This window comes from Thunnus thynnus, chromosome 17 (genome assembly GCF_963924715.1).
Source record: "Thunnus thynnus chromosome 17, fThuThy2.1, whole genome shotgun sequence".
In the NCBI taxonomy this organism is placed as follows: domain Eukaryota; kingdom Metazoa; phylum Chordata; class Actinopteri; order Scombriformes; family Scombridae; genus Thunnus; species Thunnus thynnus.
This window is the reverse complement of record NC_089533.1, coordinates 25,962,201-25,978,373: the sequence shown is the minus strand read 5'-3', so window position 1 is coordinate 25,978,373 and position 16,173 is coordinate 25,962,201. Positions and strand designations below refer to the sequence as shown.

The 16,173-nt window shown below is 37.2% G+C and overlaps 1 protein-coding gene across 1 annotated transcript in view; it reads right to left on the bottom strand.

Moving 5' to 3' along the window:
- LOC137201098 (deleted in malignant brain tumors 1 protein-like) overlaps positions 1 to 16,173 on the bottom strand; it is a 45,513-nt gene that overhangs the window by 28,215 nt on the left and 1,125 nt on the right. The window contains exons 2-5 of the mRNA XM_067615990.1: positions 15,272 to 15,307; positions 14,866 to 15,177; positions 13,071 to 13,385; positions 11,265 to 11,579 (exon numbers count right to left, since the gene is read on the bottom strand). Of these exons, the coding sequence (XP_067472091.1) occupies positions 11,265 to 11,579; positions 13,071 to 13,385; positions 14,866 to 15,177; positions 15,272 to 15,307 (978 nt within the window). The remainder of the gene's footprint in view (positions 1 to 11,264; positions 11,580 to 13,070; positions 13,386 to 14,865; positions 15,178 to 15,271; positions 15,308 to 16,173) is intronic.

Sequence of the window (16,173 nt, the reverse complement as noted above, 5' to 3'; positions counted from 1 at the left end):
AGAGAGACTCAGGGTCCCTTTTCTTTTTGCAGGACCTCTTTTTTCCATAGGGCTTTAAGAGAGATCTCTTTGAGACTCTTTAGTCTTTTAGCTTTTTGTATTGTAGTTGTAGTTTTGTTTTTGTATTGTACTTTTTGCGCCTTATATTACTTCTTATTTAGTAAAACCATGATTTCAGAGTAGAATTAGGTTTATTATTTGGGGTTTTATTGGCTACATTGTTAGGGCCAGGGCTCTGAAGCTACCCTATAAAACCAGGCGAGTGTCCTTGACCATCAGAGTGGGCCTCCTCCAGAGATGACCTGTTAGAAGGCCGTCTTGGAGTACTTTCAAACCTCCAACACTTATTTGCACCAATACACTTCGTTGTGACCCAGGCTGTTAGGAATTCCTAAATAGGGCTGTTGGTAGTGGTTCAATGACAGCTGGTGATTATAGAAGCCAGGCTGAATCTAGTTCCCTAAGCAAGGCTTGGATGGTCTTGCGTGTAGATTTTGGGAACCCTGTTTGATACCTAGGTCAGAGGTAAAGGACAGCCGTCTGACAGTGCCTTATCCACATCAGCAGGGGGTATCAGTTATCTGTAGGCAGAAACCATTACACCCTTCATAATGCACTTACAATGTAAATGATGGGGCCCAAATCCACAGTCCTCCTGTGCAAAAATGTATTTAAAAGTTTATCTGAGGCTAATATTAAGCTTAATGAGTCAAATCAAGTAGATATCTTTCAACGTTACAGTCTTTTTAGTGCCAAAGTCCCTCTTTTTCTTACTATACTTCCACCACAGCTCAACAGGGAAACACTGTCCGAGGAAACACAAAGAGGGGATTTGATGCTCAAAAGACTGTAAATGTTGCAGATATCCACTTGATATGACTAACTCAGACTGCTGAAGCCTCACATAAGCTTCACATCAACTTTTAAATGCATTTTTGCACTAAATAACTGTGTGGACACACTGTGGATTTTAGCCCCCATCACTTACATTGAAAGCACATTTAAAGGAGATCTTTTAATAGCCAGTATGAGCAGGAGGAATGATTGCAGTGAGGAAAACCTCTTTCACTGATCATATGGACACCTGACTGTTGTTTTAAGACACACTTGAAAACTTGAGAGCCTGTCCTTCAACCTTATTATAGACCATGAATTTACTATCTTTGAAAACTTGTAACAGGCCATTTGTGTATTATATTTCAACTTGTCAAAACATCACAACCCTCAGAGGAGATTTAGCATTGACAGAGAGAAGTATGCACACTGTGGAGGTACTTTGAAGAAAATGGAACTTGTGGGCATTTAACACCCCAACCAAGTTTTACGAAGAGTCTCTGTAAGCCAGTCCTCAGAGCCACTAGTTGCTGTTGTCATACAGCTGAGAGAAGTACCCATACATAATTTAGACATAACAAAATGTTTGAGTTTAAAGTTTAAACTTTAATAACAAAATACAACCATATTTATAGATTTATATGTAGAGCAACATTTGCTGTTGTTACCATTTACTGTTCAGTCTCTTAACCCTGTATCAGAGCTGTATTTAGTTACTGCTAACGCAAATCAAATATTTCCTACTACTTCACACGAAAAGTACGCAAGTGGCCAAACACTGGGTAGCTATAATTCTGAAGCTCCACAATAAAAGCCAAAATGAAACACATTGTATTTGTCAACAAGTTATTGTGGATTGGGATAATTTATCAAAAATGTGTCATTTTTAGCATTTTTAATCGCTGGGTCATTTTTCAAAGGGAGGAATGGAACAAGAAGAAGCAGCCACAGTGAGCTGTTAGATGAAGAACTGCAGGCTGCACACCTCTGTCCTCTCAGCAAGGGAACAGCTACTTTTACAGTATCCTGCTGTTGTTGTGTGGAAAACTACTTGCGTTGTGTGCAGCATGAGATCAGATCACGTTTGCCATTAATATTGACTGACTTCGTTATTAAAACATTTGGCTACACTGTAAACATATACATCATTCTGCTATTTTGAGCAGCTGCTCAAAGAGCGTTAAACTTGAAGCATTAAACCTCATGCACTATTACCACCAGTAACCACAGATGTCACCAAATTAACAAGGACTGATATCTTAAGGATTACACTTTAACTTTGTGAAATGAAACAGAGTTGTCATGTGCACATCCACAAGACCTTAGTGGGATAGGTGCTGGTTACAGCACTCCTTGTATCTAGTCAACTTTGAACAATAAGGTTGGTGATTTTCTATGTTTTTCTTAATGTTAACAAATCTCATGTGCAGAGCCAAACCAACAATGAACTCATCCTATTACAAGTATTGTGTGTGTATTCAAAGCCTGATATATCATATTCCTCTGTGCCACAGACCTCCGTTGTCCAAAAACTATTAAAAACATGTTAATGAGTCACACCGTTGCACTGGTAGGGGAAAAAGACCTCCATGACTCACAGTGGGTTTCCGTAAATAAAGATAGTCTTACATATTTATATCACATCTTCCAGTCAAATATCTCCTATCACATTTCCCATAACCCATTTAATGCTTCTTCATATGAATAGCAAGGTGGTCTGCAAATCTGCTTTTTTAAACTCACATATGGTTTTACTCAGCCAATGATTTTCATTGTTATGTATTCAGATATAAGTTTTTTATTTTTTCAGAAAAGTACCAAGTGTAATGGCACAGGGATCAGTTGGATATGACATCAGAAAAAGCCACATTCTGACAAAACTAAAATATGAATGTTGTATGTCAAAAACATAATGACTCAGGCCATTTATTATAAATGTTATTATAAAGTACCTGGTTTATCCTCCTCAAGATTTCCCAGCATGCAACAGTACAGTAAGGAGCAATAAAATCGATGTCCGAGTGTTGGTTATTTGTCTTGTCTCATTTGCTTTTGGTGGACATTGTTAAACATATATGTCCTAGGTACATAATGGTAGTTATGTTTATTATGTTTTTTCAGATTAAGATTAAATAATAAAATTGTCATCACACCACACTGTCATCACGGATCAACTAAGTTCCGTTACACCACTAGCAATAGTCTACAACTGTTTTTAATTGTGAGTCAGGCCGTGGTCTTTACTGGTTTCCTTACTATTTGAAGGATAAGCTTCTATTATTTCAGGTAGTTTCAAATACGTTGAAATAAAAATTCCACAAAGGTCATTCCTTGCACCTTTGCTTTTTAATTATACTATACATGGTGCCATTATAAGGAAATATAATTTAGCCTTTTCATTCATATTCTAAGTTGTATCACTGGATATTGTAAATGCTTACTATACTTCACTTGCCTCTGTACTTGCCACTTGCCTCTTTGTCATAAATACTTAGGATCACTTAATGGTCTTGTGAATTTATGACAAATTGGATATTATAGTGAAATATTTAGATGCAGGTTAATATGCTCATTTATCAATATACAGTATTTTACAATGTTATAGATGATAGAGTATGTGTATTGTTCAAGCATTAAGAATATATATATATATATATATATATATATATATATATATATATATATATATATATATATATATATATATAAACATTAAAGAAAGTGTGATTTCTATCAATCAGGCAAATATGATTGTATTCAATCAAATTAAGCATTGTAATAGTGTATGGAACAGTGAAATGAAGATTGAAGTTAAAATCACTAATTAGGATGTAAAATGGGCTAATTGTACTGTAATAAAAAAGTCATGAGATTCAAATGAATTTTTGTTTGTAGTTAAGTCAGTTACTGACAAGGCAAAAACTCACTATTAAATAAACTAAAATATAAGCTACATGGAAATTTTATAATTGGAGTATACTGATGTTGGTAGATCTATTTATTTAGCGTTATTCACATCAGTGTCAATTACATGTGGTTGTGCCATAAACTCCAATGTTAAAACTCCTCTATAAATATTATTTCAAAAGTGGGACAGCTGTAAAACATCTTAGCAGCTACAATAAAACATCACCCATGTCTCAGTTATTTTTTCTTCTCATTGTTTTATAAATCAAGCTGTATCAGCAGAAAAGTCATTCTCTTTCATTCATTTTATATCATGAAAATTAGCAAAGCAAATTATTTGCTTACTGGTATAACTTAGTGATTTGATTTCAGTTTCAGTGGAGTTTTGGTTTCACAGGCAAGTTGAAAGTTAGCTCACAAGATTGGACTCAACTCCAACCAAATTCATGGACACAACTGATATATATGTCACTAAGACTGACCACACACTTTTCAAAGCAGTAAATCAAACTTCTAATGAGGAATTTTACTATGTACTATCTTACAAAATGTCAATGCTTTCTTTTTAGCGTCCATCTTGTTAGTTTGAATAATGAATTCTCGCAGATGAAAAAGATTATTTGATTATCTTGTGGGTCTGAAGAACTAATTCTCGCAGGTGTAAAAGATAATTTAATAATCTTGTGGGTCTGAACAGTAATTGTGTAAGAGTGTTTTTTCTTCATAATAAAGAAATATGAGAATGATGAACAGTACAAGGAAAAGAAAATTAAGTTTGGCAAAAAGAAATATACAAGTGATTAACATCACCAGAATAATGTCAGAGTATAGTGTAAATAGGTGCAAAACTGACAAATTTGATGCAGAAAATCCTCCTAATATTTTGCCCCCCTCATGTATGTTAATGGAGTGGACAAAATATTAGAAGCACCATTTAATGCACCCCAGTACACCACCACCACTCAGTATGACCTCAATAATAAACATAAAGTAAACAAAAACTGAAAACATATAAGTTTCATAAATGTAGAATTTATGGCAGAGATATTTGATTGCTTTAGATTGCACAGATGTACCTAATGAAGTGGCCAGTGAGTGTAAATGTTAATTGATTTTGCATATTTTGAAAAATATAGAGTGACAGATTTCTGAATTGACCATAGGTTGCAGTGAGGCAAACTTTTGTCACACATCAGTGGATGTGCTGAAAATGTTCAGCTCTCTAGGATGTACAGGTGATTTATTTTTTATTTATTTTATTTTTTAACTTCAGAATGGCGGAAAATATATGTAGGCACATATGGGTGTGGTTTATATGGATAGATTTGACTGGAACCACAAAGTCACAAAAAAAAGAATTTTGTTCTTTTTTTGTTTGTTGCTAGTGGCCTGTCATGGACCAAGCAAAAAGGCACAAGGACAAAGGTGTAAAAAGGAAATACTTCTTTTAATAAAGTTGAAAAATTGATAACAAATGACAACAGTTGCAGTTAATATAACATAGGAACTAGAAAACGTAGCAGACAAGAGGGTATATATACACACACACAGGCTAGCCTTAGACAGACACAGGGGGAAATTTACACAAAGAACATTAAACATCTAACAAACCAAAAGATACCCAAAAATAAACAACCTATCAAAATAAAGAAATCATTTACAGATCAGGAATTATTTTCAACAAACATAATTACAAAGCCAACAAAGAGGGATTTTTAAGAAGAATCCAAAATTAAGTCCCCCCCTTGCATTTCACTATTGGCCTCCTCCAGTTCCTGTGGGCTGTGCTTAAAAGGCCATCTTTCCCAGCTTTCAGGTCTTCTGCCAGAGGGGCTCAGTAAGAGAATAAAGGCAAGTATTAACTGAAAACAAAGGACCATGAGACAGAATGTCAACTAGAATGTGTGCACTAGTGATGGCGTAACTGGGCTTTCCTGAAGCAATGAAGCCTCGCAGCCAATTGTGTCACCAAAAGATTAATTACTCAAAACCTCATTTAACACAGTTTTTCTTCACTGTGTTTGGGCTCAATGAATTGTCTTTTTTGATATTACCTCCCCTGCTGTGGAGAAGACTCTCACAAGGGGAAGGGTATTATCAACCTTTGCAGTCTCATGAAGAGCTCAATATATTGTATTGGCTGTGTGTGAACTCTCTGAGGCACAGCAAGCACTTCACCTTCAAAATAAAATAGTATAAATAACAACAACAACAATAATAATAATAAGAAGAAGAAGAAGAAAAAACAAATCATAATGATTCTCAAAAATAATAACTAATAATTATAATTACACATATACTACTGGCTTTCTGTTGTTTGGAATATTAAACGTGCAGAGTTAAACCCAGTCAGTGCATATATTACATTATATTATATGCCATATACCCTTTACCTTACTGGGAGATATTAATTCAAAATGGTCCCAAGCAGGAGAATTTTTCCTGTTTCTTGCAGGCTCCATTTTTGCAAGACATACACTGAAAATAATCAACATGATGAATAATAAACATGATTGAAAAACTCCACCAAAACCTCTACCTCAATATTTGAATTTAGCCAAACTGAAACTCTAAAGCTCTCAGCATTTTCCGCAAAGCAACCAGCCAACCCCACCTGAAACAAAAGGTTCAGGTTTCACGGTCGTTATATCATATTATATAATCTCAAACCGAAACGTCACATTATTCTTCCAAAACCGAGGCCTCGTTTGTCATTGGATACATGATTCTCTGGAAATGATACAAGCCTTGCTTCGGAGCCTCGGTATCAAACGTAACATTACTAGTGTGCATCTAATCTTAAAAAACAAATTGTCATAAATTGAATTAAGTGAGTCCTTTAGGTAAAACAGGTTAGACTACTGTAAAACTCTGTTTGCTGGATTACTTAAACAAGCAATAGGTTCCAGTTTAATCAAAACGAGTCCTTCCATGTACAGGCCAACATCACTTTAACATAAGAAATCCTCTGTTATATTTAATGTTTTGGCTCTCCAAAACTATTACTGTAATATATATCTCATGTAACATGACATTTTTCAGTTTTCTCTTGCTTATAATTGGTTATTGTATGTGTGCATGTGTGCTTCTGTGTTTTGTGTGTGTGAACTTTTTAGCAAACATATTAAAAAGGAAAAACTGGGATATCACACTGACATGAATACTCAGACCCTTTGCTATGACACTTGAAATTTAGCTCAGGTGCCTTTGATTTCTCTTGATCATCTTTGAGATGTTTCTACACCTTGATTGGAGTCCATCTGTGGTAAATTCAATTGATTGGGCATGATTTGGAAAGGAACACACCTGTCTATATAAGGTCTCACAGCTGACAATACATATCAGAGCAAAAAACCAAGCCATGAGGTCGAAGGAACTGCCTGCAGAGCTCAGAGGCAGGATTCTGTCGAGGCACAGATCTGGGGAAGGCTACAAAAAAATCTGCCGCACTGAAGGTTCCTAAGAACACAGACTGAAAAAAGTGAAGGAGTCTGAATACTTTCTGAATGTACTATATATGTTATTTGTTTCTGTGTGCATTTGAATGTAAAGCATATAGTATTACTAGTAGTTAGTATTACTATATAAATAAAATGACTTTGCCTTGCCTTGTTTTCAACATCATTCAACATTTTAAAAACAGAAATCTGCCTGAGTCATTTGACTCGTCAGTTGTCACTGACGATGATGAGTGATATATTTCCAAATTGTATCAAAATGGTGTCACTTTCTGAACACTATTTACTTGCTAATATGACCTAATTTACATTAAATCAAAAACATTTGATTACAGGTTAATTTAAATAGATAACCCTGACATGTGGACACCTAAAAGTTTTGTTAAATATTTTCACATTCTCCATAAATGTCCACAGTTTGTTCAGCAAAAAACTGGGTTCCACTTAGTCACTTTCATCATTCTCTTCCAGTCCATTATCGTTTACAGTAACAAAAACCTCTGCAGCTTCTACATAATTATACTCACCCTCCTCTTCTTCTACTCTTCCTGCTTGCTCTTTCTGTTTCCTCTTGGTGTCCGTATTCACATAGTCTTGCTTCTCCTCCTTGTCTTCCTCATCTTCACAACTGGTCCTGACAGTCACTAGAGCCACAGCTTCTTGTAAAGTACTGTGTGTCTGTGTGAGCACAGAGCTTGAGTCAGGACGACAGCTCTGGGCTCGTCGTCTGTTCCAGCAGACCAGACAGACACCCGACAAAACCAGCAGGAGCAGCAGCAGCCTTCTAGCTAAGGATACCAGCAGCAACAAAGGCACTATAAGAAGAAAAAACATTGACAGTTTATCCTTAAAGGGGACATATTATGCTTTTTGTGATTGTTATTTATATATTGTTATGATGTTGGATATCTATGCTAAACATGGTCAAAGTTCCAAAACCTGAGGTGAACGTATGTAGAATGGCCCTCTGTTCTGTAGCCTTGTTTGCTACGATTGTTGCTAAGGTTTTTCCATGTGTTGTTCACATTGACCATATTTCAGATCGGATTTCGGCTCAAACGTGTACGGATGTATTTGAGAAGTTGACATTTTGAGTAAAGAATGAGAAATATTGAAATCCCACCACTGTAGTTTGTTGCATGGTTTGTTGATGTAGCCTTCAGAGCCGGTGGAAGTCTCCTGAAGGGCAGCTTCCAAGAGCTGGCCAATAAAAACACAGTGGGCTACTCGGGAGGGTGGCTGCATAAAGGGCCTGTATAAGTTAAATACGTTTTTTTTAACTGTAAATCATGCAAAGATATTCCAGTACCGCCCCAGATCAAAAATAAAGACTTGGAAATGTGCCTAATATGTCCCCTTTAAAGCAATATAATGCAACTATTTAAACTATTTTCAAGATCATTTTAATGGTACACTGACTTGTAATGGGGAGAATGCATGGCGTCTCTTTCATTCCCATTCTGCGCCCATGTTCTTGCACTATGTAACTTGGTTGAGGGGGTACGATCAACCGCAAGAAGTGCATAAATAGTAGTTACCTGGATGTAACTCCAGTTCCAGAGTAGGTGTACAGCCCTTACTTCAGACTGGTTCCTGAATGAGGGCCAGTACAAAGCAGGATTCTTTTGTTTTACTGTTTATTTAGCAGGTTAGTCTGTTTAACTCGGCATTACCATGTTGCATGGCTAGTATAGCTAGTGATTTTGAACTAATAATGTTGAAATAATATTGAGGATTGAAGCCAACTAAATAACAACAGTAGTAAGTTTGATAGTGGTAACTATTTCTTTGTTGTTACACAAAAGCCCCCTCTGCTCCGTGATCCTCACTGGTATGTGTGTCTGTTGCTGCCGTATGTAAATTTACCTGATAGACTCGTGGTACACATTTGAAAAACAAATGTTCAAACTGCAGGAATTCCTTCACTTGGCAATACTTTGTAACTTTGATTAGCACCCAGCAGCTAACTTGCTCAGACCATAACTCTGTAGTGGCCTGCTGGGCAGAGTGTGTAAAGTCAAGCCAAGGCTAATACAACCATTCTGATCCACAGATACACTTAGCATTACTGTAATACCAGTATTAGTGATGCTACTGCAGCTTCATTGTAGTTCCAGCATGAATATGAATCTGTCAACAGCCCTCGGTCTCTCCGGTTGCGATCATAAAATCTATATATGCACTGGTGTCCTGTAATTACCACTTGTTGCTCCAGTAGCTGCTGTTGCTGCTGCTCAGCTGAAGTTACCCAGTCTTGCTTTAATATCCCATCATGCTTTGGCTGATGTCATGCCATGGAGTGGGTGAGTTAAGTATGCACCACAAATCTTATTATAATGTCACCAGCTCAGACCGAGCGTCTCCATCAACACTTTAAAACTGGTGCTGGAGGCAGTGTATTAATGCTCATCACCTGAGTTTTGAAAGGGGACATTCACATTTTCAATTCTATGTTTATATTCTGAGGCTCTACTGGAATATCTTTGCATGATGTACAATTCAAAAAAACCTTATTTATCTTATGCTGACTCTTCTGGCAGCCCCTCAGTTCAGCCTCTTTCTGAGGCTTCTCCTTAATGCCCACTCTGGTATGGGCTTTAATTAGAGTCATAAGTATTGTAGCCATGTATCACCATATATGAACATGTGAAAACATTTCGTATGAATACATTCAAATGTGTGAATGTGTAAAAATGTTTTGATCAAATGAATTCAAATGTTTGAATGTGTAAAAAGTATCTGAACAAACAGATTTAATTTTTGAATCCACAGAGATCTACAGCTGTGCATGACATTCTGTGAACAAATGAAAAAGATTTGCACAAATAATTTCCAATGTGTGAGTGCATAAAGATTTCCAAAAAAGGTTTGCAACTACAAAAACGGTTTGCAGTTACACATCTATCTGTTTGTGGGTGAAAAAAGTTCATACAGAAATCAGTTTTATGTGTGAATCCCAAGTTCACATCTATGGATCAAATGGATCAAATACTTTTCTCCCGCATTTGACACTTCCTCCTGAATAGCCAATGAGGATCCTCATAAACGCTGGAGGCGTGCCCTCTGAAGTCACTGAAAGCACACCCCAACTGAACAGACTCTGAGCCTCAACAACTTAACAACACTCATGCTGAACTCCCATATAAAAATACACAGTTCAAAATGGGAAAGATCACTGTGTTTTGTTTTAACACGGGAGACAGCCAGTAGGCCAGCCCCAGATGTGCGGAGGCTCATATGGCACAAGCATGTCAGAGATGAACAGTATTTGGGACCAGAGCCACAGATTTGTAGACAAGCAGCAAGGGAGTTTCCTTATCTAGTCCTGTTTGTGCTATCAGATGTTCTTTTCACACACACTCACATCTTGTGCTACAGCCTTGATGTATGAAGAAAGCAGAAGAGAAGAAGAGGCCTGAGGTCTGGTTTGGTGGGAAAGGACAGAGGCAGGCTGTATGTACTACATACATGACTGAAAAAATTTTGGTGCAAAACATGACAACACATTTGTGTTGTCATTAATATTCCTGCTTGGTATCACTCAAACAGACTGTTGAAGAAACAAACTACTATAGTCACAACTGCCAGTAAGATATAATGCTTTTCACAGTTATCAAATGCTCGATCCACACTTACATCACAGTTTGATTAACAGTGGATTAAGAAACATTTCACTCTTGCTACTCTGCTATTCAATGCTGAAAACATGCTGCAGAAAGTGGTTACCAGCTGTTTTTCACCACTGAATGGTGTTGACACACATCACAAGTCACACTGACTGGATGACAGAACTGTTATAAATCAAGGTTTACATTTATTCTAAATACTTTATTCAAATGTTTTCTCACCTGAACAGACGACAGACTTTATAAATATCTTATCAGTGTAGCTTTTCTGCTAAATTAGAAAAGAGTCATTTTGCAACTGGGTTTCTCCTTGTATGTAACACTTTGAGTTTAAGGTGATCAACATTGTGTCACATGGCCCCTCAGACTGCCAATCAGTCTGTTTTTATATTATTATAACATGCAGTATATCATGTAAGTGATTAAAATGTTTTCTCACCTGAACAGACGACACCAGCGTCCTCACCGTGTCCACAGTTGTGTGTCCCAAATCCTCTGTGTCGACACGCAGTTAGAGACCTTTCACTGCCTGAACAGCTCACTTCATCAAGCCAGATTTGTCCTGTTCCTTGACCAAAAAGAGCAGATTTAGTGGCACTTACAGCTGTCCCACAGGTCAACTGTCTGCAAACCACCTCAGCATCATTTAAGTCCCAGCCGTCATCACAGACTGTTCCCCAGGCATTATTGTGATAGATTTCAACTCTTCCAGAGCACCGAGTGGACCCAGGCCCAGCTAATCTGATCTGAACACCTAGGCACAGAACACAGAAGACAAACTATTAATGGATAGAACAAGTATCTCTTGTGTGTGTATCTTGAGAGCAGTTTTACCAAAACCATTATTATTGATTCTATTAAATGACAGCAAACATTATTAGCAGTAAAAAAGGTGATACATGCAGATATCATCAACATATATCATCAACACTAAACCAACCACTAGTAATATGAACATGCTCAAACGATTCCAATACATGATATTATATTATCCATTTCACAAGTAGGTTTTCTGAGACTTGTGGCAGAGTTTGGTGAATCTTGGAGGGAAACAGTGTCAGAGTCACTGTTACTTGGTTTTTATGTCAGAAGCCTTGAACCAGCAGGGCTTTGAAAAGAGGCTCTAATGAAAAGCAAGGCAAGGCAGCTTTATTTGTACAGCACATTCATACACTGGGACAAGTCAAAGTGCTTTACAGAGTAATAGAAATACAGTAAAGGTAAAAGATTTACAATTAAAATGTGGAAATGCACATACAAGAGATACAAAAGATAAAATACTTAAAAAGTATAAAAGATAAAGCAAAAAAAGACAAAGTACTTAAAAACCAGTGCAGTTCAAATCAAATGAAATAGAAAGATCACCCTGTTTTGTTCTAACACATGAGACAGCCAGTAGGCCAGCCCCAGATGTGCGGAGGCTCATATGGCACAAGCATGTCAGAGTTGAACAGTATTTGGGACCAGAGCCACAGATTTGTAGACAAGCAGCAAGGGAGTTTCCTTATCTAATCCTGTTTGTGCTATCAGATGTTCTTTTCACACACACTCACATCTTGTGCTACAGCCTTGATGCATGAAGAAAGCAGAAGAGAAGAAGAGGCCTGAGGTCTGGTTTGGTGGGAAAGGACAGAGGCAGGCTGTATGTACTACATACATGACTGAAAATATTTTGGTGCAAAACATTTTGTGTTGTCATTAATATTCCTGCTTGGCATCACTCAAACAGACTGTTGAAGAAACAAACTACTATAGTCACAACTGCCAGTAAGATATAATGCTTTTCACAGTTATCAAATGCTCGATCCACACTTACATCACAGTTTGATTAACAGTGGATTAAGAAACATTTCACACTTGCTACTCTGCTATTCAATGCTGAAAACATGCTGCAGAAAGTGGTTACCAGCTATTTTTCACCACTGAATGGTGTTGACACACATCACAAGCCACACTGACTGGATGACAGAACTGTTATAAATCAAGGTTTACATTTATTCTAAATACTTTATTCAAATGTTTTCTCACCTGAACAGACGACAGACTTTATAAATATCTTATCAGTGTAGCTTTTCTGCTAAATTAGAAAAGAGTCATTTTGCAACTGGGTTTCTCCTTGTATGTAACACTTTGAGTTTAAGGTGATCAACATTGTGTCACATGGCCCCTCAGACTGCCAATCAGTCTGTTTTTATATTATTATAACATGCAGTATATCATGTAAGTGATTAAAATGTTTTCTCACCTGAACAGACGACACCAGCGTCCTCACCGTGTCCACAGTTGTGTGTCCCAAATCCTCTGTGTCGACACTCAGTTAGAGACCTTTCACTGCCTGAACAGCTCACTTCATCAAGCCAGATTTGTCCTGTTCCTTGACCAAAAAGAGCAGATTTAGTGGCACTTACAGCTGTCCCACAGGTCAACTGTCTGCAAACCACCTCAGCATCAACTAAGTCCCAGTTGTCATCACAGACTGTTCCCCAGGTGTTGTTGTGATAGATTTCAACTCTTCCAGAGCACCGAGTGGACCCAGGCCCAGCTAATCTGATCTGATCACCTAGGCACAGAACACAGAAGACAAACTATTAATGGATAGAACAAGTATCTCTTGTGTGTGTATCTTGGAGCAGTTTTACCAAAACCATTATTATTGATTCTATTAAATGACAGCAAACATTATTAGCAGTAAAAAGGGTGATACATGCAGATATATCATCAACACTAAACCAACCACTAGTAATATGAACATGCACAAACGATTCCAATACATGATATTATATTATCCATTTCACAAGTAGGTTTTCTGAGACTTGTGGCAGAGTTTGGTGAATCTTGGAGGGAAACAGTGTCAGAGTCACTGTTACTTGTTTTTTTATTTCAGAAGCCTTGAACCAGCAGGGCTTTGAAAACACACTCTAATGAAAAGCAAGGCAAGGCAGCTTTATTTGTATAGCACATTCATACACTGGGACAAGTCAAAGTGCTTTACAGAGTAATAAAAATACAGTAAAGGTAAAAGATTTACAATTAAAATGTGGAAAAGTACATACAAGAGATACAAAAGATAAAATACTTAAAAACTATAAAAGATAAAGCAAAAAAAGACAAAGTACTTAAAAACCAGTGCAGTTCAAATCAAATGAAATAGAAAGATCACCCTGTTTTGTTCTAACACGTGAGACAGCCAGTAGGCCAGCCCCAGATGTGCGGAGGCTCATATGGCACAAGCATGTCAGAGTTGAACAGTATTTGGGACCAGAGCCACAGATTAGTAGACAAGCAGCAAGGGAGTTTCCTTATCTAATCCTGTTTGTGCTATCAGATGTTCTTTTCACACACACTCACATCTTGTGCTACAGCCTTGATGCATGAAGAAAGCGGAAGAGGTGAAGAGGCCTGAGGTCTGGTTTGGTGGGAAAGGACAGAGGCAGGCTGTATGTACTACATACATGACTGAAAAAATTTTGGTGCAAAACATTTTGTGTTGTCATTAATATTCCTGCTTGGTATCACTTAAACAGACTGTTGAAGAAACAAACTACTATAGTCACAACTGCCAGTAAGATATAATGCTTTTCACAGTTATCAAATGCTCGATCCACACTTACATCACAGTTTGATTAACAGTGGATTAAGAAACATTTCACTCTTGCTACTCTGCTATTCAATGCTGAAAACATGCTGCAGAAAGTGGTTACCAGCTGTTTTTCACCACTGAATGGTGTTGACACACATCACAAGTCACACCGACTGGATGACAGAACTGTTATAAATCAAGGTTTACATTTATTCTAAATACTTTATTCAAATGTTTTCTCACCTGAACAGACGACAGACTTTATAAATATCTTATCAGTGTAGCTTTTCTGCTAAATTAGAAAAGAGTCATTTTGCAACTGGGTTTCTCCTTGTATGTAACACTTTGAGTTTAAGGTGATCAACATTGTGTCACATGGCCCCTCAGACTGCCAATCAGTCTGTTTTTATATTATTATAACATGCAGTATATCATGTAAGTGATTAAAATGTTTTCTCACCTGAACAGACGACACCAGCGTCCTCACCGTGTCCACAGTTGTGTCCAAATCCATTGTGTCGACATGCAGTTAGAGACCATTCACTGCCTGAACAGCTCACATCATCAAGCCAGATTTGTCCTGTTCCTTGACCAAAAAGAGCAGATTTAGTGGCACTTACAGCTGTCCCACAGGTCAACTGTCTGCAAACCACCTCAGCATCATTTAAGTCCCAGTTGTCATCACAGACTGTTCCCCAGGCGTTGTTGTGATAGATTTCAACTCTTCCAGAGCACCGAGTGGACCCAGGCCCAGCTAATCTGATCTGATCACCTATCAGGCACAAAAGACGTAACACACAAAATTTTACAAATGAAATAAACTCTTAAAAAAGGATTTTATGCATCACACAGAGGAATGTACTGACCTGAAGCAGTTGAAGTTGAGGTGAGGAGAAGATAGACTATCGGAAAGAAAAAACACGACATGGCTCTTTATATAAGCTGAAAAGTGCTGAGATGAAAATTGCCCTTTTTCTGATTTAGGTTCCTATTTTAATAAAACAAAGTCAAGAAACTTTAAAGTGAATTCCAAAAGTCCTCCTTCTAAAATCTGTATACAGAAAAACAGTTGTTTAGAACGACATTTTAGAAAATGCATCAGGCTCAAATAGCAACGGTTTCTCTGTTCTCTGTTGTACCGACGACAGAAAACTGAACTAAAAACCGCCTTGTACAGAAACATTCACACTGCTTGTCCTTCCTGGATCACCTCCTCTTTCTCTTTCTGGTAATTTCTTTCTTTTTTTTTTCTTCTTCTCTCATTAAATATTCTGGAACCATAATGTACAAGGAACAAAAGTTGCAGCACTCAAGCAACACATTTGTGTACAAAACTCACTTTTAAGCAAGCACTATACTTCTGAGTTATTACCTATGTCTTGTGTATTTTTTCTTCCACATTTTTACTAAACAGTATATTTACTTACTTACTTTACTTTTAATACTTAAGATTTTTGTAATGAAGTCAAACCTCATTTTTGATACTATTTGTGGACTGCATTTTTTCTGCAACAGCCATTCAATATATTTAAATTCAGAGATTTTCTCTCTATATAGTGGCTTTTATTGGTATTGGTGGAGTCTGCCATGGCAGCGCTGGATTCAGAGGCAATATCATGAGGGATTCACAGTAAACAATGCATGTATGTAAGCACAAGTTCATCTCATTAATAACAGCATTATTGTGTATGTCTCATATCAGAGCTATATTAATATAGTAATGATAATAATGTGTTTGTTACCACAATTAGCACTCACAGCGATTGTT